The sequence below is a fragment of the Girardinichthys multiradiatus genome, chromosome 2 (assembly GCF_021462225.1).
Source record: "Girardinichthys multiradiatus isolate DD_20200921_A chromosome 2, DD_fGirMul_XY1, whole genome shotgun sequence".
NCBI lineage: Eukaryota > Metazoa > Chordata > Actinopteri > Cyprinodontiformes > Goodeidae > Girardinichthys > Girardinichthys multiradiatus.
In genome coordinates this window covers 2,625,890-2,648,577 of record NC_061795.1, presented here as the reverse complement: position 1 = coordinate 2,648,577, position 22,688 = coordinate 2,625,890, and the positions used below count along the sequence as shown (strand labels likewise).

Genomic DNA, 22,688 nt, shown 5'->3' with positions numbered 1-22,688 from the left:
TACAAATAGTGATGCTTCATAATGACAGTACTCAAGTGAAAGGAAGTATGGTACTGTAAAACTACTCCTAGAAGTACATTATTTTTTTCAAAAAGTTACTCAAGTAAATGTAACTAGTTACTACCTACCTCTGGCAGAGACGCATCTAAAAGTTGCGAGACACCGTCCCTCAGGGACTGGAGTTTGACACCTGTGATCTATTGCAACAGCAATTAAAAATGTTAGCTTGCATTATTTTTTGCTAAGGGCGACTGAAATCTGACGTTTGGAAGAAATATCAGGTAGCAAAATACTCGTATTTCAGTGAATGTCAGGATTTGGTTCCTCCTGTGACGTTTAAAGTAAAGTTCAATCAGCCTCCCAGATATTGGCCCAAATCTTAGTAGAGAACATAGCTGGGAGTCAGACTGTATGTTCTGTCTTTGTGATAAGTGAAGTCACAACGCAGACAAAGCAGGGACAGTTATCAATGTTCAGATTAACTTGACTAGTAACTGTTGCCACTTTGTGGTGCATATAGCCTGTCGATAGAGTAAAGAGCCTTCACCGTGAGATGGTCAGGAGATCATTTAGAAGCATAACAAAACAAGACGTCAGCAGCAGCAAACTGTTCATTTTAAGCTCTTCATCCCAAAGCACACACCTTACCATAACACAACAGAAGTATTTACAACAACTTATTTTGGCTCATATTTGGAAATGAATCCAGGCAGAAAGGGTTAAGAGCTTTTCTGTTTAGAACATGTTTTACAGTAGTTCACAGAAAGTTGGAAGGTGTGGAGTTGAAATCAGCTGAATCAGTTTCCGTCATGATGAATGTAAGCTGGTCCTGAATGTGGTTAAAAACACAATGAATCATTTAACTTGACATGACATGGCTCTGAAACACCATTTAATCTGCACTTGTTTTTTCCCGTTATTATTCATCCTTAGTCCACTTTGAGTTAAAGCTTTTACTTTAAATGCCAGTGGTCTTGTGTATACACCTGCATAAGTCAAACTGCTTGACAGACACGCTCTCTGCATAGGTATTCTTTTGACCGAGAAAGAACCATGCTTGTGCATTTTTAGCTTCTTGAGTTGTCACCCAGCATCCGCAGTAAAACAGAATTTCTTAGCTGTCCTAGCTGGTGGGCGGTGTGATTTTCCCTCTCTGACGTCTTTGTAAACTGCTAAAGCATTCAGTCTGGATAGATGCCGTCCTCAGGTTAAAGACCCCCTTCAATAAATCACGACTGTCTCAGCTCTCGTGGCTGGTCAACCAGCAGAACTATCAGCCTAATTAACACAAGTCTAATATGGAAGGTTTGTCAGGAGAAAATACCCCAGTCTGCTGCAACGAAGCCGTTTGACCCACGGGGGCCTTTCGCTACTGATTACATCGCCGTGGTCCCATACACGCATGCAGCTTCATACGTTCTGGCTGGATAATAAACAGCAACCTTGGCAGGCATTTAGAGCTGCATGATCAAAAACCCTTGTAAACTGCCGGGCCTTGAGGGCGGGGGATGTTTGTGCAGAGAGATGAAGGTGCTCACAGTGGCGTGGCTGTCCACTGATCTGAGTGGGACACAGCACAGAGATAGCATGACCTTTGGACACAAAAGGTAGGAAGTGTATTCCTTCTGAGAATTGACGTGTTTGGATGTGGCTGCATAGAGGTTGGTTGATGTGTCACAGCCAATGTGGTACTCTCCCAAATGACGGTGGGAAATTTTTTTTTTTTATATATATAGCTTCACTGTCTTGTGTAAGGAGATTTTAACATTTTGCCCAGCCTCAGTCTTATAACTGGGAGATCATTAACCAACATACTAATACGTTTATGTTTTTTTTCTGTTATTATTAAGGCAAATATCAGGAACTACTTTTTAGGGCATTTTCTCATCAAATCTGTTACAGTGCTAAATTGGTGCTAATGCTTACTTAGTACCGGTTCTTTGTGTTTCCACCGATGCATGCTCTGGCCCTGAAAAACTAATCTAGCAACAGTTTGCTGCTGGACCAGAGGAAATATTTTGTCAGCAGCTAGAGGTGGGCTCATGATGAACTAAGATGGTGATATTTGGGCATCTGTGTTTGCAGGGACAGTGGGATGAATAAAATGATTTGTGTAGCTATATTGTCTCCAGAAACAAACAGGGGAAAGAATGAAATAAGGATGTGACTCCAACTCTGCTCTCAGGTTGTGGGAAAGGAAACTGGTTCTTTCACAGAGCCAGTTAAAAACTGGCATAGCACCAACCCTGGTTAAGCACTGGGACCACTTTGGTGGAAAACTGGTTCCAATGCTAAACCAGTGCTAGTACTTACTTAGCATGAGATCTTTCAAAATAAAAACTAAATCATATACAGTGCTCCCTTCCAGAGGAATAAGCCACTCTTTTCAGGAGATGGAGAACATCTCAGGGAGACCATCAACCAGTTAAAGTGCCATGAGCACCATGCTAAAACTCTTTAATTAAATCAATGCTACATTTTGGGGGTTATCCATTCTAGTATTTTAATAAAAAATAATCTTGTTTTTTCTAGATTCTAAAATGATTTAAATCTAATCTGATCCGTAATAAAACACACAGCGGTATTCTACTGTCATTATTTATTAAAGAAAAGAGAATGGAAGGGTTGTGTGTGAAGAACTATGACTAGACCCCATGATTCTATAGTTTGCAGCAATATTGCCTAGTTGTCTTTTAGCTCATGACTATCAGTTTTTAAAATCTCCCAGCTGTGTTTAGATCCTGCCTCAGTCTTTTAAATGGTTGATTCTTTTTCAGCCATGCCTGTTGTGTTTAGGATCATTGTCCGGTTGCAGGACTCAACTTCAGCAGAGCTTTAGCTGACCTCACATTTGGCTCTAAAATACTTAAGGATACAGAGAAGTTCATTACTGAGTAAATGGAAGCTGGACATTGTAGAACATTGTTTCAGACATCTTGTGGATAATTTAGGTGCAAACATGCAAACTTAGGTCTTGCTTCCGTGTCTATTTTACGGAGAAGAGGCTTTCTCCTGGAACCCTTCCAAATAAGTCACAATTGCTGTTTATCTAATGGTATTCTCATAAACTTTAATATTTATCTTACTTATTAAGGCCTTTAGAGTCTGAGACCGAACCCTCAAGGTTTTTTGGCCTTGGTGTGAATATACTGTTACGTCCACTTCTTGGAAAATTGCTTCTTAAATATTTCCCAGCTGTAAATGATCTTTCCCACTGTAGAATGACACACTTCAAAATGTTCGGAAATGGCCATGGAAACCTTAATAGGTTAATGGACACAAAGAATTGTTTTTCAAAGGCCATTGCTGATGTCTTTCCATTTTGGCATTGTGTTAACACACAGAGCTGTATGTGCCAGATCAGCAAACTGCCAAAACTTGCTTATGATCAGTTAATGAGGTACATTTGATTAGTAACACTCAGCTGCTACTTTCACCCTTATGTGTAGTTAGTTATTAGTACATTTATTCATAGTTTTTAGTTTTGACTTCATCTTCACACAGACATGATTATTGTCATTATTATGGAATAGCTGTCAGAAATGCAGTTTGGGAGAGCTTCGACCAGATCCCGGGGGATGTTGGAGACATAGAGTCCGAGTGGACCATGTTCTCTGCATCTATTGTCGATGCTGCTGCCCGTAGCTGCGGCCGTAAGGTCTGCGGTGCCTGTCGTGGCAGCAATCCCAGAACCCGGTGGTGGACACCGGCAGTAAGGGATGCTGTTAAGCTGAAGAAGGAGTCCTATCGGCTGTGGTTGGCTTGTGGGACTCCTGAGGCGGCTGACGGGTACCGTGAGGCCAAGCGTGCTGCGGCCCGGGCTGTGGCAGAGGCAAAAACTCAGGCCTGGGAAGAGTTTGGTGAGGCCATGGAGAAGGACTACCGGTTGGCCTCGAAGCGATTCTGGCAAACCGTCCGGCGCCTCGGGAGGGGGAAGCAGTGCTTTGCCAACACTGTTTATAGTGGGGGCGGGAGACTGCTGACCTCGACTGAGGACATTATCGGGCGGTGGAAGGAGTACTTCGAGGATCTCCTCAATCCTGCCATCACGCATTCCGTGGTGGAAACAAAGGCTGGGGACTCGGGGTTGGACTCTTTCATCACCCAGGCTGAAGTCACCGAGGTGGTTAAAAAGCTCCGCGGTGGCAAGGCTTCGGGGGTGGATGAGATCCGCCCTGAGTACCTCAAGTGTCTGGATGTTGTAGGGCTGTCATGGTTGACACGCCTCTTCAACATTGCGTGGCGGTCGGGGACAGTGCCTCTGGACTGGCAGATGGGGGTGGTGGTTCCTTCCCCTTTATAAGAAGGGGGACCGGAGGGTGTGTTCCAACTACAGGGGGATCACACTCCTCAGCCTCCCTGGTAAGGCCTACGCCAGGGTATTGGAGAGGAGAGTCCGACCGGTAGTCGAACCTCGGCTTCAGGAGGAACAGTGTGGTTTTCGTCCCAGCCGTGGAACACTGGACCAGCTCTATACCCTCTACAGGGGGCTCGAGGGTTCATGGGAGTTTGCCCAACCGGTTCACATGTGTTTTGTGGACCTGGAGAAAGCATTCGACTGTGTCCCTCGTGATGCCCTGTGGTGGGTGCTCCAGGAGTATGGAATCGGGGGCCCTTTATTAGGGGCCATCCGGTCCCTGTACGAGCGGAGCAGGAGTTTGGTCCGCATTGCCGGCACAAAGTCGGACCTGTTCCCAGTGCATGTTGGACTCCGGCAGGGCTGCCCTTTGTCACCGGTCCTGTTCATAACTTTTATGGACAGGATTTCTAGACGCAGCCAAGGGCCGGAGAGGGTCTGATTTGGGGACCAGTGGATTTCGTCTCTTCTTTTTGCGGATGACGTGGTCCTGCTGGCTCCCTCTAGCCAAGACCTACAGCATGCGCTGTGGCGGTTCGCAGCCGAGTGTGAAGCAGCTGGGATGAGGATTAGCTCCTCCAAGTCCGAGGCCATGGTACTCGACCGGAAAAGGGTGGCTTGTCCTCTTCAGGTTGGAGGGGAGTTCCTGCCTCAAGTGGAGGAGTTTAAGTATCTCTGGTTCTTGTTCACGAGTGAGGGAAGAATGGAGCGGGAGATCGACAGACGGATTGGTGCTGCCACAGTAATGGGGGCGCTGTGCCGGTCCATTGTGGTGAAGAGAGAGCTGAGCCGAAAAGCGAAGCTCTTGATTTAGCGGTCGATCTACGTTCCTACCCTCACTTATGGCCATGAACTTTGGGTCATGACCGAAAGAACGAGATCACGGATACAAGCGGCTGAAATGAGCTTCCTCCGTAGGGTGGCCGGGCACTCCCTTAGAGATAGGGTGAGGAGCTCGGCCATCTGGGAGGAGCTCGGAGTAGAGCCGCTGCTCCTCCACATCGAGAGGAGCCAGTTGAGGTGGCACGGGCATCTATACCGGATGCCTCCTGGACGCCTTCCTCGGGAGGTGTTCCAGGCACGTCCCACCGGGAGGAGGCCCAGGGGACGGCCCAGGACACGCTGGAGGGACTATGTCTCTCGGCTGGCCTGGGAACGCCTTGGGCTCCCCCTGGAGGAGCTGGAGGAGGTGTCTGGGGAGAGGGACGTCTGGGCGTCTCTGCTGAGGCTGCTGCCCCCGCGACCCGGTCCTGGATGAGCGGAAGACGACGAACGAACGAACGATTGTAAAGATTATTTTAAAAACTGTCAGTTGTTTTAAAAGCTGTTATAAATTAGCTTTCTCCAAGTAAAACAGGGGTATCCAAAGTGCGGCCCGTGTGCCATTTGTGGCCCTCGGAATGATACTGTGTGGCCCCTAGTCCATTATTTGAAAACAGCAACAACTCGCCAGTCCTTGTGGTGGATGCCGATACACATTTTTTTTTTTTTAATTGTGTGAAGTTTTCACAGGCCTGGCCTTTCAAAAAAAGATACAGACAAATTAAAATCCTCCTATAATAAAGAAAGTATTAAACTCCATAAAACAGCATTTTTGCTGACAACTTTTACAATTTTTTACATTTTCACAGTAAATACGACCACAAACATCCAGTGACTTTTACTGACCTGGCCACACCCATCCATTTAACTAGATGAAGAAAAAAGAATTCGGACATCATGTTTGTCCTTTTTTATGTTTAATATTTGCGATGAAAAATCAGACCACTTTGTTTTGTTAAAATATTGGGTATTTAGTTTTTTGATCAGGTAAATACAAAAAAATGATACAATAACATTGTTTTTTGGAAAAAAGTCTTTATACCTCTGATGTAGAGGATCTATAGAAGTTTTGAACACAACAAAGGGACACTGAGATATTTATTTTATTTTAAGTTTCATGCCATGTAAGGATTTCACACCCAGCTGTTGCTCTGGCTACAGAAAATCAGACAGATTCTTTGCTGTGTGTTTTGTAGAACCAGTTCAGAACCAGCTTGGGCACCAGCCCTGGTTAAGCACTGGAACTGCTCTAATTTGGCAAACCTTATCAGACTGAGAAAGTTTTAAATAAAGAATTAGGGTTATGTTCAGAGTCTTTGAGTCCAGTAATAACTTTATAAACACAAATAAATACTCTAAAGCACAGAAAAGGATTTTAATGCCACTAAAGTACAATCTCACCTCGTCTTCTGTCAACTTGTTGCTTATTTCTGTAAATCTGCCAGAACTGAGGTGGAATCGAGCAATAGGAATAATACCTACAGATCTAATCAGGCCCAGCTGGGAATTCTAAACCACTCGAGACTCAGCAGGAGTCATTGTAAGTGGTAACGGTTATGAGTTTTTTTGAAGCAGTCATTTGGTCTAATTAATGCACCATCCTGCCGCTGAAGCTTCACCTTGTTACCCCATAGAACTGCTGCAGCTCCATTACATTACTGACCGCCTCATCCTGTGTGCCGCTCTGTTCCCTTGCTTTCATCTTTTGCATAGCCAGTTTCCTTCATCTCTTTAATTGCAGCGGATGGATTTGAAGACATCATGATGATTAGTGTCCTGTGTTTGATGCTTTGCCACTAAAAGAAATAGGGAATTTAATGCAGATTTATGCAGACATTTAAGTTCAAAAGATATTCAGAAATACTTTAGACCTGCAAAATGCAAGTGGCATATATTGTGGAATTCACATTAGAGTTAAAATAAATTCAATGTTTTTTGGTTTAAGGATTTCATATGCATTCATGTCATCTCTGAAAGCCTGTTCATTTGCATATTTGAAGTGCATTTCCACTTGTTGGGCTTTTCATTCAGAGTTTTGCCGGTTTACTGCTATGTAACAAACAGGTGTGTGTTAACACAATGCAACAGGCACAGAAAACAATCACCAACCTTAGAGAAGCAAATGTTGCTGCCCTTTAATTTGGGAAGGATTATGAGTCCATTTCCATTATTCACTAGTGGAAAAAATCTAATACAGTTCCTCGGATTGGAAGCCCCTTAATGTTCATGTGTCAAATAACCAGAAGCTCCATCTCAGACTCCACAGACCTCTATGTTAAATGATTAAGTTCATGACAGCACAATTAGAATAACATTGACTAAATACAGTTTATTAATAAAGGTTGGAGTAGGGTTCTGTTTAAAGGTTACAAGCAGTGAACCTGCAGTTGATAACTCTCTCAGGAACTTCCTTTTGAATGAGTACAAATCATCTTAAAACACTTCCAGTTTTAAAAATGTCAATGGGGTTCATGCAAAAACTCAATGAATACAAACTTTTTTTTACTGCAGCTCTGTTAGATTTACACTGTATGGTTATTTGCTTTGGAGAGTGCCAAGATGCATTGTGCAACCAATAATGTTCTATGGTGATCACACACTGTTAAATGAACTTGTTTACCGTATGTTTCAAGAGTCACTGTGCTGGAAAGGGTTGGGCAGTATACAAATTTACAGAATAGTGTTCACTCGAGCCATTGAAGGATTTGGGATTTTTCAGGTATATTAATTTCATACACTATCGCAGTACATTCAGTCTTTTAATGCTGTAAGAAGTGATGTAGGAAAATAATGCACTGACATTGCATTATGTCTAACACTGCGGGATCCAGTTTTATTAACAGATAAGCCAGGCTACCACAGAGGTTTTTGGACATCTTGAACAATTCTGCCCAAGCATGCTGCACAAGTTGGACACTAATACAGAACTCAGAACTGCAACTAGAAATTGGCGGCTATGTCCCAATAATATCAGTCTCACAATATGCCATGCCGTGTGTCTATACTAACAGAGATTCATCTCCTCATGCTACATACATGAACCTGAGAGTGAAACTGACGGCTTACCCTACTATAATTAATTCTGCTAAGAATTATCTGGAAACTTTGGTGCATTCACAAAAACTTAACCTTGATTCCCAGACAGCTGTTATTTTAATATGAAATAAAAAAATAAATAAACAATACGTTGACATCATGGCAAACGTAGCACACCTAGTCCTAACACTTCAGAGCACTGAAGTCTACACCCGTAATCCCAGGACATGTGTACTACTCAGAATGGGAACACATAAGCAACATGCATTCTTCAAAGATGTGATGTTCTGCAAAATCGCCTTAATTTTCTCATGTTTAAGCCTATACAGTGCTCTTTAAAGTGAATGATATTAAAGTGATATTTTTAAATATGCCAATATACATGGCAAGATCACAAAGAGCGTGGTGGTAGCTTTAGGATAGTTAAAACCTGCTTTGGTTTCAACCCTTCTTGGACTAAGCATTAGCTTTAGCCTTTAGGATAAATTTATCTGTATTTATCCAAAAGGAAAATGTAAGAGGTCTTATGGACTAAAGTTAAGGTATTATTTGCCTTTCAAGCATTCAGCTAATGTGATTACCTCAGTTTAAGAATTAAATAGTCTGTGAACGAGAAGGTGTCTCTGGAAGATTTTCAGTGACAAACTGCAGTTGGATTTCAGCTGTGATGGGCCCACAGAACTGGGAGACCAAAGACGTCATAGGAGAAACCTAGGTCCATCGTCGTCAGATTTTCACAACTGAATGACAAGTTTGCCATATTTAGTATGTATTTAGAACTTAAATGGCTGTGGGATATTCATCAATAAGGACTTTTCTGAAGCTGTGTAACAGAAAAGAAGAGAGGTGACAGGCGTGGGTTCTCACCGGATACTCCGGCTTCCTCCCACAGTCCAAAGACATGCCTGTTAGGTTAATTGGTCACTCTAAATTGCCCTTAGGTGTATGAATGAGTGTGTGCATGGTTGTTTGTGTGTTACCCTGCGATGGACTGGCGACCAGCTTCTCCGCGACCCACTATGGAATAAGCGGTATAAAATGACTGACTATTTACAAGTAAGAGTAAACAAGGTTTAAAAATCTAACATATTCGTATTTGAAATAATGGGAAAAACTCAAATAGAAAGATTTGATCAGATTATGCTACAATCTAAAGCACTCCACACCAAAATGTTGCAAGAATGGCTGGTAATATGCAAAAGATGCTAATTTTTTTAAGCTGTGTGTGGAGTGCCGGTTTCCAGTGACACAGCAGTAGTGGAGTGAGAAATGTTACAAAACCATGGTCACATAATAGCATGCTTATGGCAAGATGTTCCTTCTGTTTCTTTGATATTAGGTATTTACTAATGTGTGGCGATCTAAATGTCATTTAGATAATAAATGATCTAAATATTTTCTATGAGAAAAAACCTTTCCTATTTGCACACCTCCCATGAAAGTTAAATTTGGGCAGTCTCTTGAATGTGTATTTTCATATCAACAGTAGCAAGAACCTGCTGTAGGACCCATGATGTATGGTTTTTGGAGACTTCTTTTTGCATCTTGAGGCCAGCTTTCAGGGTTAACTTGCTTGGATTGCCAGACCTGGGCATGTTCACAATTGTTTTGAATGTCCTCCACTTGTAGACTTTTTTCTGTACAATTCAAAGGCTGATTTCTCGCTCTTTTGAGACCTTTTAAAATTCCTTACCAGATCCATAAGCTGCTACAATGTTGTTTCTGGAGGCCTCAGACTGCTCTTTCGATGACCCTAGTGTACACTCTCAATTCAACAGTCAGAAGCACACCAAACCTTCAAAGTGCTAAGTAATGATGTTGTGATTATGCACACCTGATCTGATACACTTGTATGGGATTTTAGCCACTTTAAGTGGGAATTTGGGGAGTACTAATGTATTTCTCTTTAGAAACAGCATTTGTTTTATGTTACAGAAAAATTCTTCAGTTTTCTTGAATTTCTCAGCATTGTAAAAAATGATCTCATATACCCTTTGTCTGAATATGTGAGAAAAACAGCCAGGCTGTTTTAGGGTGTCCTTACGTTTCCACATGACTGTGATGTCGTCAAGACATTGCTCTCGTTTTCTTTTTTATGGCTTTTTTTTCTGGCTGCAACAATCTATTGCCAGGCATAGCTGTTTTTTTCCAAGAGCGCATGGTGCATCATGCTCATACGGATGGAAGTCCTCACTCCCACCCTCACATAGGTATTTAAAGCTCCAGTTGCCGTTTTTAGGTGGCTGTGATGTAACTGGTGGGACTTCAAATGTAATTCTAGTGTCGAGGAAGGACTGCTATCGTAAATGTTTGATGAAGTACGAGGCACTCTGCTCGCACCGCCCAGACATTTCCGAGGCTGCCCGTGGAGGAAAGGGCTTTTTAAAGTGTGACTCGTCTCTGTCAGGGCCAGGTGGAAGCCCTCGGGTGCAAATGAATCATAGGGAGGTTACCAAAGAAGGAAGTGTGTGCTGCCTGCCCACACACACACACACACACACACACACACACACACACACACACACACACACACACACACACACACACCCGTGTTTTACTATCTTTATGAGGACTTTTCGGTTACTTCCATTGATTTTCCTTGATTTTTAGTGCCTAACCATGACCCTAACACTAACCCTAACCCTAACCAGTTAATACCTAACCCTAACCCTAACAATAACTCAATTCATACCCTAGTCCTAAACCTAACCCCTTTCCCAAGAACGGAATTTGAAAAAGTGAGGACCAGGAAATGTCCTCACTTTGCGATAAAAATATGAAAAATGGTTCTCACTCAGCAACAAGTACAAGAACACACACACACACACACAGATTTGCATGCTGTCCCTCATACACTGCACACACTGTTTTTACCTCCTCTTTCCTTCTCGGCATCTTATTCCCCACATCTACCCAGACTCCTGCGGGAGCCAACTGGGTACAGTATGCCTCTGTCTTGGAAGTTTATCCCATTTGGCAGGTGCCGTCTCCCACATATCACTCCTACAAAATCTCCTGCACTGTCCGACGGTGATAAAACATAACCTCAATATGACTGCGCTTGATTCTGTCACTTATTGTCATTTATTTAATGTTAAAAAGCCAGAGAAGGGCCAGTGGGCGTTCCGTAGCAGGCAAGCAACAGAGCGTGGCATTTCACCATCTGGGCCACACAGGGATCAGCACAACACGAGTGCCTGATCTAGATACATCACTAGCCATCAATGGTTTGAGAAAGCTCTCTGCTTGTTATACAAGACAGGACGGGCGACGCAGTTCTCGCCTCCTGCTATGTACTTATGGATCTTGTGGTAGAGCACAAAATGGACAAAGTCAAGCTGTTGTGATTGCGACAGAATAATTCTGATACACCAAGAAAATGTACTTTTAGGTATGGCGATCCATCATGTTGGTTTTTAACCATGCTGTTATTTATACACCCCTGGTTTTCAGGGTCACAATAAACCCTTCCTCACTCAACGTCTAACACAACCCAATTTTATTACATTTAAATGCTAAATCTATAGTGCTGTGAAAAAGTATTTGCCCCATACAGATTTCCTCTGTTTTTGCTTTTTAGTCATCCTTAAATATGTTAGAGCCCAAACATATTTTATATCAGACAAATATAACCTGACTAAATGCAGTTAAAATGCAGTTTTTAAATGATTTTTTTTAATAAGGAAAATGGCTATCCAAACCAACCTGGCCCTATGTAAAAAAGTAATCACCCACCAAACCTAATAACTGGTTGTGTCGCCCTTGGTGTCAACAGCTATCATAAAGTGTTTAAAATTGCAGGTAGTGAGTCTTTTTACACGACTTTGGAGGAGTTTCTGGTTCAAACTCCTTTGCATAATTGTTTTAAATAAGCCATATTGGAGGATTTTGAAGCAGGAATGGCCTATTTCAGATCACGCCACCACATCCAAATTGAATATCAGTCTGGACTTGGACTGTCTGGGCCACTCCAAAACCTTGATTCAGAATTAGACTTTGGTGTGATTCGGATCATAGTCCTGCTGCATAAACCAAGTCCATTTGAGTTTAAGGTCGCAAACTGATGGATCGTGATTCTACTTCAGCATTTTTTGGTAGAAAGTAGAATTTGTGGTACGAACAATGACTCAGTGACTCATTTATGTCCTGAAGCAGCAAATATCCCATGACCCCACCACCATCATGTTTGACTGAGGTACAAAGTTGTTGTTCTGAAATGCTTTGTTTGTTTTATGCTAGACATAACAGGATGCACACCTTCCAAAAAGTCTCGTCAATTTTGTCTAGTTAGTCCACAGAATATTTTCCCTGAAGTCTTCAGGATAATCAACCTTAGTGTCCTTCACGCTGTCATGGTTGCTAGGCACCAAAGGTTACGCTGAGGTAATACAGGAACAGCTGGTAAAGGCTAGACCATCCAATTTCACAGCCGCTCACCTCCGGCTTTCGCGTTCTTAGCGGCCTCCAAAAGGACCCAGCCTATGTAGACCGGGTCATTCGAAGGATGCCGTCCCTGAATTTGGACACAGCTCTTGTGCTCTTGGTCCAATTTTGATATGGCTGGCCACACCGGGGAAGGTTCATCACTGTTCTGTTTTCTTTGTTTGTGAAAACTGGCTATCAATGTGGTTCTCTGGAGTCCAAAATCCTTTTGAAAGGCCTTTGTAAGCCTTTAAAGGCTGATGGATGTAACTGGATTCATTTCTTATCTGTTCCTGATTGATTTATGTTTTAAGACACTTAAGCCCAAAAATATTAATAACCCCTGGCAGATTTATGTTTAAAGTTCTCTTATTATTTGACTAACATGTCTTTTCTGACTGGAAAGTAATATTAACATTTCTTAGACGCCTAGCCAGAGACCCAACTTTAACCTGACAGACAATCTGTGGAGGAAGCTGTAGATTAGGTGATGGCAAGGAGGCCTTCCCACCTCAATCACTACTTATAAAATGGGTTTGATTGCTGTAATGTCAAGAAAGACTTTTCCATGGAAGAGTATTAGTAATTTACAATATGGCACACTTTTATGAAAATTGTTACAATGTTTTTATTATCTTTTGAGAGGCTTGCTGACATGTAAATGCCTTCTAAGATTATGAGCTCTTTGCAGGTCAGTCTCCATGTTTTTCCAGCTTTGTACAAACAGAATTTTGTAAATCCTTCCAAATATGCCATCCATAGCATGATTTTTGATAGCTGGTGTTAGACACAGCTGAAATGTTGAGGCAGTGTTTCTCAGTGTGGGAAACAGCAAATCCTGTGGGACCTGCAGTCATCTTTATGACATTTTGTGCTGCCATCCTGCCCTGGTTGTCATACGATGACGAGGACCATGTTATCTTGCCAGTTTTATGACAAAAAAGTTTCTCATTCACCTTGAGGGATTTCTTCCTCTGAAGATGATGCATCATTTAGTTTTATTCCTCCTCTTCTTTAGATACCTCCTCATTCTTCATAGAGACACCATCTGCAGGACATTAAGCAACTCTGAGTGTACAAGGGTTGGTAAACAATGCGCTTATGGTTTGTGTGATATTGTTTGAACTTTGATTTTTGAAAGTAGTAAATAGGGTCATATGTGCCAACTTGCCCAAATTTTCTACTGGAACACATCTGCAGCTATGTCTACTGGGTGGTGCTTCCCTATCCAAAAATACTTCTATTTTATGCTTGAAAAGGAACGCCGACTGTGTTAAACATAACCCTAATCAAATAAACAGTTAAAACAATTGTAATGGACAATTTAGTGGTTCTGGATAGTACAGAAATAATCATAAAATACATGAGTTTTACATAATGATGCAGTAAAACACGTCAGAATATCCTACCATTACAGAATACTTGGGTAGTGTCATGTTTTTAACGGAGTTGACCCACATGCAGAAAGCAATTCAGGAGACAGAGTTTTACGGTGAAGTGTTTATTTACAGAGCAGTGTAGTGAACAGGGAAACTGGAACCGGAATACCAACTGTAAAAATGAACAGGATGGTAAGCAGGGAAAACTCTGGGTCAAAACTAATGAACAATAATCCTGCCTTACTGGGTAGATGGAATGATCTGCCAGAGGGTGGAGAGCGGAGAGACCAAATGGTTGTTTACCCATGAGACAGATGATGGTGGATAATGGTGTGCCAGGATGATAAGTTGGACCAGGGGTTTCAGATGTAGGTGCAGTGGAAGGAGGAGGGTGGACAGGGTTCTTGAATGGAGATCCAAGGAGCGAAGAATTCAGGAGGCTGCCAACCTGTGTGGTCCAACGAAGTAACGAGAGGCTTGAGTCTTTGTTCATGGAGCTGGATCGCTTCTTTCCAGAAGTGGTTAATCCAGGCAGAGTTCCATGCAGAAGGCAAGGTCAGGTAATCCTGCAAGGTAACAGATTCAGATTACTAAAAGTTCAAGGCAAGGACAAGACAAGGTAATGTGGCTTGAGCTGTACCACTAAGGGCAACACTGGCAGTGAGTTGCTGGCAGCCTCCTCCTTAAATACTCCTCAGCAGGTAATCAAGGGAATAGAGAACACCTGTCACCTCTCCTCCAGGTTCCACGCCATCTAGGGGCTAAGCACAGTAAAAGCACCAAACAAACAGACAAGGCACAGATCCTGACAGGAAGCACATACTGATGGACTAAAACAGTTCATAAGAATATCCTCCCTTCAGTGCATTAGTACATCACGAAGAAGAACTTGTTCTAAATTCAGGTTAAAATAAATGAATTCCTCGTTGATTAATTGAATACCCAAACATTTTGAAGAAACTTCAAAGCTCCAACATGAGCTACTTTTGTTCATTTATCATATTTTGTCTAAAATAAAAATACACATGAAGGTCATGATGTCATTGACAAATTAACATATGATCATGTAATTGCCTAGCATCCATTTATTCTCTCCCAAAACAGCAGCTCTCATTCACTTTTTAGAGTTATATTAGAATGCATTATTTGATGCATTTTCAATTCTATATTTTAATGCTTTATATAAAACAGCTGCTCTCATTCATATACTCATTGCGTTCATTGTCAGAAAACAAAACAAGTCTGAAAATCTGCATAAGAACAAAATAAAAATGATCTGGTCTTAACCAGGTTCTAACTTCCAGGGAACAAAAACACACTATTCCAAACTATTAGTATTTTTATATCAAACAACAAATGAATACAAAATTAACAAGCTGTGTGTTCGGACTTGATACACCCCATGATTTGACAGGCCACAGAATCACCTTTAGCACCAATAATTTGAAGAATTCATTTTATGTATTACCTTATCATTTATTGTTGTGGAGTTTTTTTTTTTTTTACCAACTATTCCTTCCAACATTTGCTCAAGTAATAGAAGTTGTCAGGTCTGATCTCAACCTTGAATCTTTCCTTCTGCCTGCCTGTTCTAGATCTGCTGCTGCTTTTGGGGTCATTGTCCAGTTATATGATCTGCACTGGGCAAAGCTTCAGTTATCAGTCAGATGGCCTCATTTTATACTAGAATTGTTTGGTATACAGAGATCATTGAAGACTCAATGACAGCAAGGTGTCCGGGTATGATGGCTGCATAACAAGCAGTTAGTTTAAGGTGTTTGTGCTGATTTTCTGTTTGGTTGTTTAGTGTAAATGGTACTGTCTGCAGGGGCCAGACATTTCCACTTTAATCCCATCTCTCTGAATCCTTGTGGTTTATTTAGAGGCAACTTGGCAAAAAAAAAAAAAAAGTCACACTGACTTATTTCTTTCGGAAAGATTAGATTTTCTACGTGTTCTACTTTAAAGCCAGGCCCTTGCCAGGAAACCATTCGATTTCATAAACTGGGGCTACATGTATTTATTTGAGCCTGTATGTATAATTCTGAGAATATGTTCATTAGAGAAAGTTTGAACTGCATTAAAATCAGCCACAAGTGCACGAAAAGCCTGTAACATCTTATATGTAGCTCTTGGGTTTTTTCTGAGCATTGCATGGTCTGAAGTTGGGAGAAATTTGCTGACATGTTCACCACTCAGAAGTCTGTATGAAATACAGTTTTCCTGTTTATTGCCTTTTCACACTATTTGTGCTTCTCCTGACTTAATTTTTAAAAACCTGACTCATACTATACATGGCAGACTGAGTCCTTCAGTAACAACTTTTACACCGAACAGTGTTGCTGTTGATTTTTAGTTTCTGACTTAATTGTTGGTTTTTGACTTGCTGGTCGAGATGAAAATGAGCAAATTCCATATTATTTATCATTAAATACACGTAGGATGACTGTACTAGCTAGACCTTACTCTTACTAGCTTTAATTTCTGGGCGAACCTGATTTAGGACGCAGAAAATGGTGTTCTCATTCATTGTAGCCAAGGTAGTCAATGTTTATTTTAGTCATAATTTTGTTATTTTTTGTTAGTAAACATACAGTATATGCATATTCTTTAATCAAACTGAATTAGCCATAAAATCTGAAATCATTTTGAACAGTAAGCACCTGTTTATGTTTGGATTGCACTGAGGTTCTGGAGGTAATCCCAAGTGACCATTCAAGGAATGCTAAAGTAGAAAATTCAGGGCTGCCACTCATTTCTCAGTCTGAGGAGTTGGTAAAAGTTCATACATTTTTATGCAACTAGACAGGTCTTCCTACCCTAAGTCTGAGCTTATCCGCGATTTCCTTTCCATCATCTCGGGTGTCCTGGTCTGTCCATTTTAATGTGAACATTTTTATATTTCCAAGCTTGTCAATTCAAAACTATGTCAGCAGTGTGGGCCATCTGTAAAGAGTGAAAAACTGGAGTGCCATGTTAATTTTCATGGCAGCCTCTGCTGTTGCTTCTAGCAGAGTGAGAGTGCGAAGAGAGTGAAAAGGTCTTAGTACTGTAGCTTTGTTGCTGCATGGATAAAACATCAGCTCCACTGTTAGCTTGATGTTGTTCTTTGCTTAATGTTGCTGCTTAAAAATGGTTTTTGTTAATGAAGTCAGAAGAGAATTATGAGTAAACAAGTTGTCAGGATCACCAAGGAAGCTAATTAGAAGAGTTTTAATGATGTAATAACTTTCCAGTTGTACTTCCTTTGCTGTGGTAGGAGAGACGTGTAATTAATTTTTCTGTCCATGTGTGTCTTTGTTCTTTTCAGGAACCTGCTGGATAGAGACACATTCTCCAAGTCTGATCCAAGTAAGCTTCTCTCTGGTCTGTCCATCTTACACAGCCAGTCAACCCCTCCCCCCCCCCACACACACACACACACGCACAGCATCCACAGATCCACACTGTTTTGCCTGTGTGAATCAGTAGGCATTTGCATATGTCAGGGGTCGTATTTGTCACTGTTCTCTGCTCTCAATGTGAGTGAGGGGAACCAGATCACCCTCACACACGTACCACTCACACTCATGCAGACACACACCTCACTTGCTTGGCAGCTGGGGTTCAATTTGTCTACTGGTCCAGTGGTTTTTAAAGGGCCAGTCTACACCTTCAAAAAGATCCCATGTTACAGTACTGAAACATTCAATTACTGAGCCTCTTGCTTGTTAACTTGCTCTCCCCAAATGTTTTTATGAGACACATCCTGTTGGAATTGGTGTCTTGTCATTTCTGCCCTTCGCCATTTTGTACCTTCCCAGTTTTTTTTAGGTATTAAACAAAGCCATCTGCTGTTATGTTTTTACTCATTTTACTGTAGAAAATGTGGTCATGTGAGTCCAGTAAATAATAGAGCTGTTCTGGTTTTAGGGGTCACAATATGTCATTTTGCATACAAGTCAGCTTTTCTAAATGTGCATCTGTATGTATCTTATTCATGAAATACTTAACTACAACAAAATGAACTAATACAGTATGCAATAGTTTAAGTACATGGGGACAAAATGCAGAGAAATGCATTACTAGTTTGTATTTTCCGTAGTTAGCCTGGTCACCCAACATATGAATAAGCAAATCCCACTGGTGTCCAAACATGAAACTGGATCACAGGTTTGATGTCATTCTCTGATTCAACTTCTTTAGAGGGAAATGAAATCTTGTTCATATATACCAAATATCATACCAACACTTGTTCAGAATCCCACTGAAGGCAGCCCAGGTACAGCCAGTAGCCAGACACTAAATATAAATATAATATACAAACATAATATAATATGTAATACATATCTGGATGGCTAACAAGCTAGTCAGATGTTCACAACCTGTTTTAGCTTAACTTTAGCAATATAAATCAGCTCAGCATAAAAAGTTTCATAACGGTGCAATACTACACATTGTTTGCATGTCTACAGTTTTCCACGAGACTGTAGTTAACTTTGGTGGTGTTTTTTTCAGCTGAACAACATTCTTGTTTGTAAGTTAAGTTGTGTTGTTTGACTCTGCTGATTGTATCTATTCGCCAGATTAGCTGACTCACCAGCCTGATCCAGCTCCATCACAAACAAAGTAAACCTTTGTAATTTGCTTCAGTTTCTATTGAATATAGTATGTTCTTGTATTTCTGGACCAAATTAGTTGATGAGGCAGATCAGTGCTCCTCTGTTTAGCTTGTTAGCTTACACATCTCTGAGGATGTATTTACTTTTCCAACAAGCTTGAAGTGATGTCACCCCTCTCTACTCCAATGATAAAACCTTCACAGAACCTAACATCATGCTGACCCTTTGAGGTAACACTGTTTTAAAACTAAAGTTGGCAAATATGAGCTAGTTGTCCAGCTGTTTTAAATTGCATGCATTCAGTCATTTATTAAATGTTTGAATGCACTGAGAAACTGTGGTACTGCTCCTTAGTTTTTCATACCATGAGAATTTCATACTGATGCCTATTGGGAACTGTTTGATGTTCCCAGAGGACAATGACCTCAAACACTAATTAAAACTAGCTTTGAAACACATAAAACAGATAAACATTAAGCCATATGAATAGTCAAATAGCCAGATAGAATCATACTAGAAGCTTGTTGATGGTTACAAAAAGTGTATATGAGTGGGGTGTATGTATATACTTTCTAAATCAAAAAATCTACATTAAACTCACTTTTTTTTAACAACGGTGGGACTAGTTTCTGATTGATGAGAGGAAATATCTTAGAATTATTCTATACTAAGGAATTATTTTGTCTTTTAGCCATACATTTCCAGTCCATATATCTTTAAGGCTCCACACTAACACATCTGCTCAGACTTGCTTGAAATTTATTGTTTATATCTGCAATTGGTGTGTGGCCTTAGTAACACAGACAATTTTTTCAGATACTGCCATAAACATGATTAGTAAGGAATGAGCGGTTGTGAGTTGTGGTTAGTTGCTGGTGAAACCAAAAATGCAGAGCTCCTAGAATTGTGGATTGGGCCTTTAAATGTCAGATGGTGGGAAAGGAAGATGAGCATCCCTGGCCGCCCCAACATTTATCCAAGGAGGCACTTGTGCTGCGTCCATGTCTCTGCTCTGCTGACAGCACTGGCCCCAGTCACACAGCATTAGACTGCCTCGACAGAGACGCACACACACACTCACTCTCACAAACACACACACAAACACAGCGGCCACACACACACACATCCGAGGCCACCGGCAAGCTCACAGACCTTATTCATATCAGCTTATAAAGCTGAACAGCAATCCAGTGTTTTAGTTTTGTGCATGTTTGTTACCATATGTGTGTGTGTGTGTGTGTGTGTGTTTCATCCCTTGTGTTTGCTTCAGCAGACTGGAAAAGGGCATTAAGCAGACAGGAACCCTGTCAAAGTATGTACCTTCTGTATTGCCTACATTGTAGCAGTAAATATAGCCTGGAGTAATTTGGAAAATGGGTGATTAGGTGGAGAACATGGTGCACCACTATTGCCTCACTTAATAATGCAAAGTCTTTACCTCAGTCAGTTCTTTAAATGAAGAAAATATTTATTTATTGCAACATATTACGTCATTAAATTATATACCAATAACATCGCCATTGCAGGAGTTTCTGAGATGGCGAAGCCCTATTCGTGTTATGATCTACTAGTGTTTGGGTTTGGTTTTCCTGTGTATTTGTTTTTTGATCATTTCTAAGTTGTTTATTATTGTTACTAATGTCTTGCCGATTGAGTTCTTTACTATTGTAATTATGGTCTTTCCATATTAGTTCATTCCTTTGTGTTAAGTTTCTCAGTTATTTCTTGTGTTGTATTTTGTGTATATTTTGGTTTTAACTCTTATTTTAGTGTTGGTCTTTTCCCCCTTGGTTCATAGTTTCTTTTGTGTTTTGGATCAGCTACCTCTGTGTTCTCTGTGGTAATTAGTCAGCTTCCCTTTGTTCCCTGCTCTGCACTCTCCCTCAGCTGTTCAGCATTCTTATTATTGTCCTCCTGTTACTCTCATTCCAGGTCCATGTTCTTCTCATGTCAGTTTTGTAATATTCTCCATTTCATTTACTAAAACATCCCCACAGTGTCTTTATTGCGAGTGGACCCACTACAACCTGAAACCTTGAAGTCAAACAGTTTCTGAAAGTTTTTGTGGAGATTAGTAGTGTGGCAGGGCTTTCTATCCATCTAGGAAAATGCCAGTGGCATCAAGGAACACTAAGTGGCCCTCTGGGGCCTAACGTCCAGCTACAGATTAGCCCAGCTCTTTCTTTTCATTAGGATGTTTGTATAAAATATGTTATAGCTACGTGAGTCTAAACATGCAAATAGAAAGGGTATTTTGTGGAAAACCAGTTCCTCTCATATCTTTGATATATAGTGTCATAAATAAGTATTTACACTCTTACAGGATTCCTGTTAAAGGTTGTTTGTCACATTTAAGTCTTGCGGACCATCATAAAAATATCAGGAGAAGATAACCTAAGTAAATACAAAAAGATGTCTAGTGATGATCTCATTTATTAGTGGTACAAGCTACCCAAACCATCCTGTAATAAAGTAACTGCCCCAAACCTCCCGTTATGTCACCCTTTGTGGTAACAACTGCACTTATATTTTGCAGTAACAGGCATTTAATTCTTTACATGTTGGCCCACTCCTCCATGCAGAATTGTTTGAGTTCAACCAGTTTTTGCATTTAGAAATGGACTTGCTGGTGTCCATAACCCACAAACTGAAGGCCATATATTGTCCTTCAGGATTCTCTGTTAGAATTCATAGTTCCATTAGTTGTGAAAAGTTATTCAGGGGCTGAGGAAGCAAAGCAGCCCCACATCATCATACTACCACCACCTTAATTGAGGCAAATTAAAGTACCTATGGAGACGGGAGGAGTGTGTTGGTGTTATGGTCCGTATTGAGGCTCTCCAGAGGTTGTCTGGAGGGGATCCCTGACCTACAGGGTTTTTCTTCCATACGCTGGAACCTGCCTGAAGTTCCTGGAGCATCGGTGGACAAAGTGCACCTGCCGGAGGCAGCCTTGCCTCTCCGCACGTGCGGTGGCTCAAGCATGGCATGGAGGTCACCAACCTCCAACCGCTAAGAAGGACCTTGCCCACGGTAAAGGAGGAGGTGACCATTAACCTTGATCTTGGTATTGCTACATCTCTAGACCTTTATTCTGAATGACTTTTTTACTTCACATGATTTTAAAGTGGAACAAAGTTTGTATAACATTTATGTCTCTTAATAGGTTCAACTTTATTCCCCTGCAGAATAAGAAATTTGATTATTTATTTATTTTTGCATCCTCATAAAGCACCTATTTTTCTTGAAAAACTGTGCAAAGATCGTTACAAAAACCTGTAAGGTAACTGAGAAATCAGGCCTTAAAAGGATTAAGATTTCAGGAATAAATATGTGGAATGGGGCATCTGTCAACGCATCAAAATGACTTCTGGTGGTCATCGTCAGGAACTGCAGTGCTGTCATTAGCTGTCTGATCTATGTCTCTATATCTATGGTTATGATGTCGCCATCTTATTTCATGTTTTTCAGTGTTTAAGCCTCACCTAACTATCTGCGAAGGACATGAGACTGATAGTTATTATCTGGTCACTGTTGTTACATTTGAGTAGCGTCTGCTTAAATTCTGTAGCCGTAGAGCATACATTAAGTATATAAGGTGTTTTAGAGTTGCTACACTCATGCCATAGGATTTTTCAACATGTAAAAAAAAAACCAAACATATCAGCTTGACCTATCTGTAAATAAAATTGCATATAGTACTGTATCTGGTATATTATTTACCTAAAGCATTAACTAAAACATTGAAACACAGAGCAGATATGCGTTAGCATACAGTGACATATTGCATTTTATGGATTGCCCTACTTCTCATGTTACATGCACACTGCCCTACAAACCAAAAGCTTAACAAAAACTATAAAAACATGTGCATCTAATACTGTCATATATGAGCTGTTGGTCAGATATTTTTTTTAAGAGTTAAAAAAAAACATACCCAAATCACATATGTTATGCTGCTCCCTTGTGCAGTGCTGAAACAGGCGTTCACATTTCAAATACATTCTCTGAAGTGGACAGTGGTCAGCATGGGCAGTCTTACGGGGCTGCGCAGCAATTTGTAAGGCAAAT

General features: G+C 41.0%; 1 protein-coding gene across 1 annotated transcript in view; it reads left to right on the top strand.

Moving 5' to 3' along the window:
• LOC124877428 (copine-8-like) overlaps nt 1-22,688 on the top strand; it is a 153,617-nt gene that overhangs the window by 4,572 nt on the left and 126,357 nt on the right. The window contains exon 2 of the mRNA XM_047380607.1: nt 17,327-17,367. Coding sequence (XP_047236563.1) covers nt 17,327-17,367 — 41 coding nt within the window. The remainder of the gene's footprint in view (nt 1-17,326; nt 17,368-22,688) is intronic.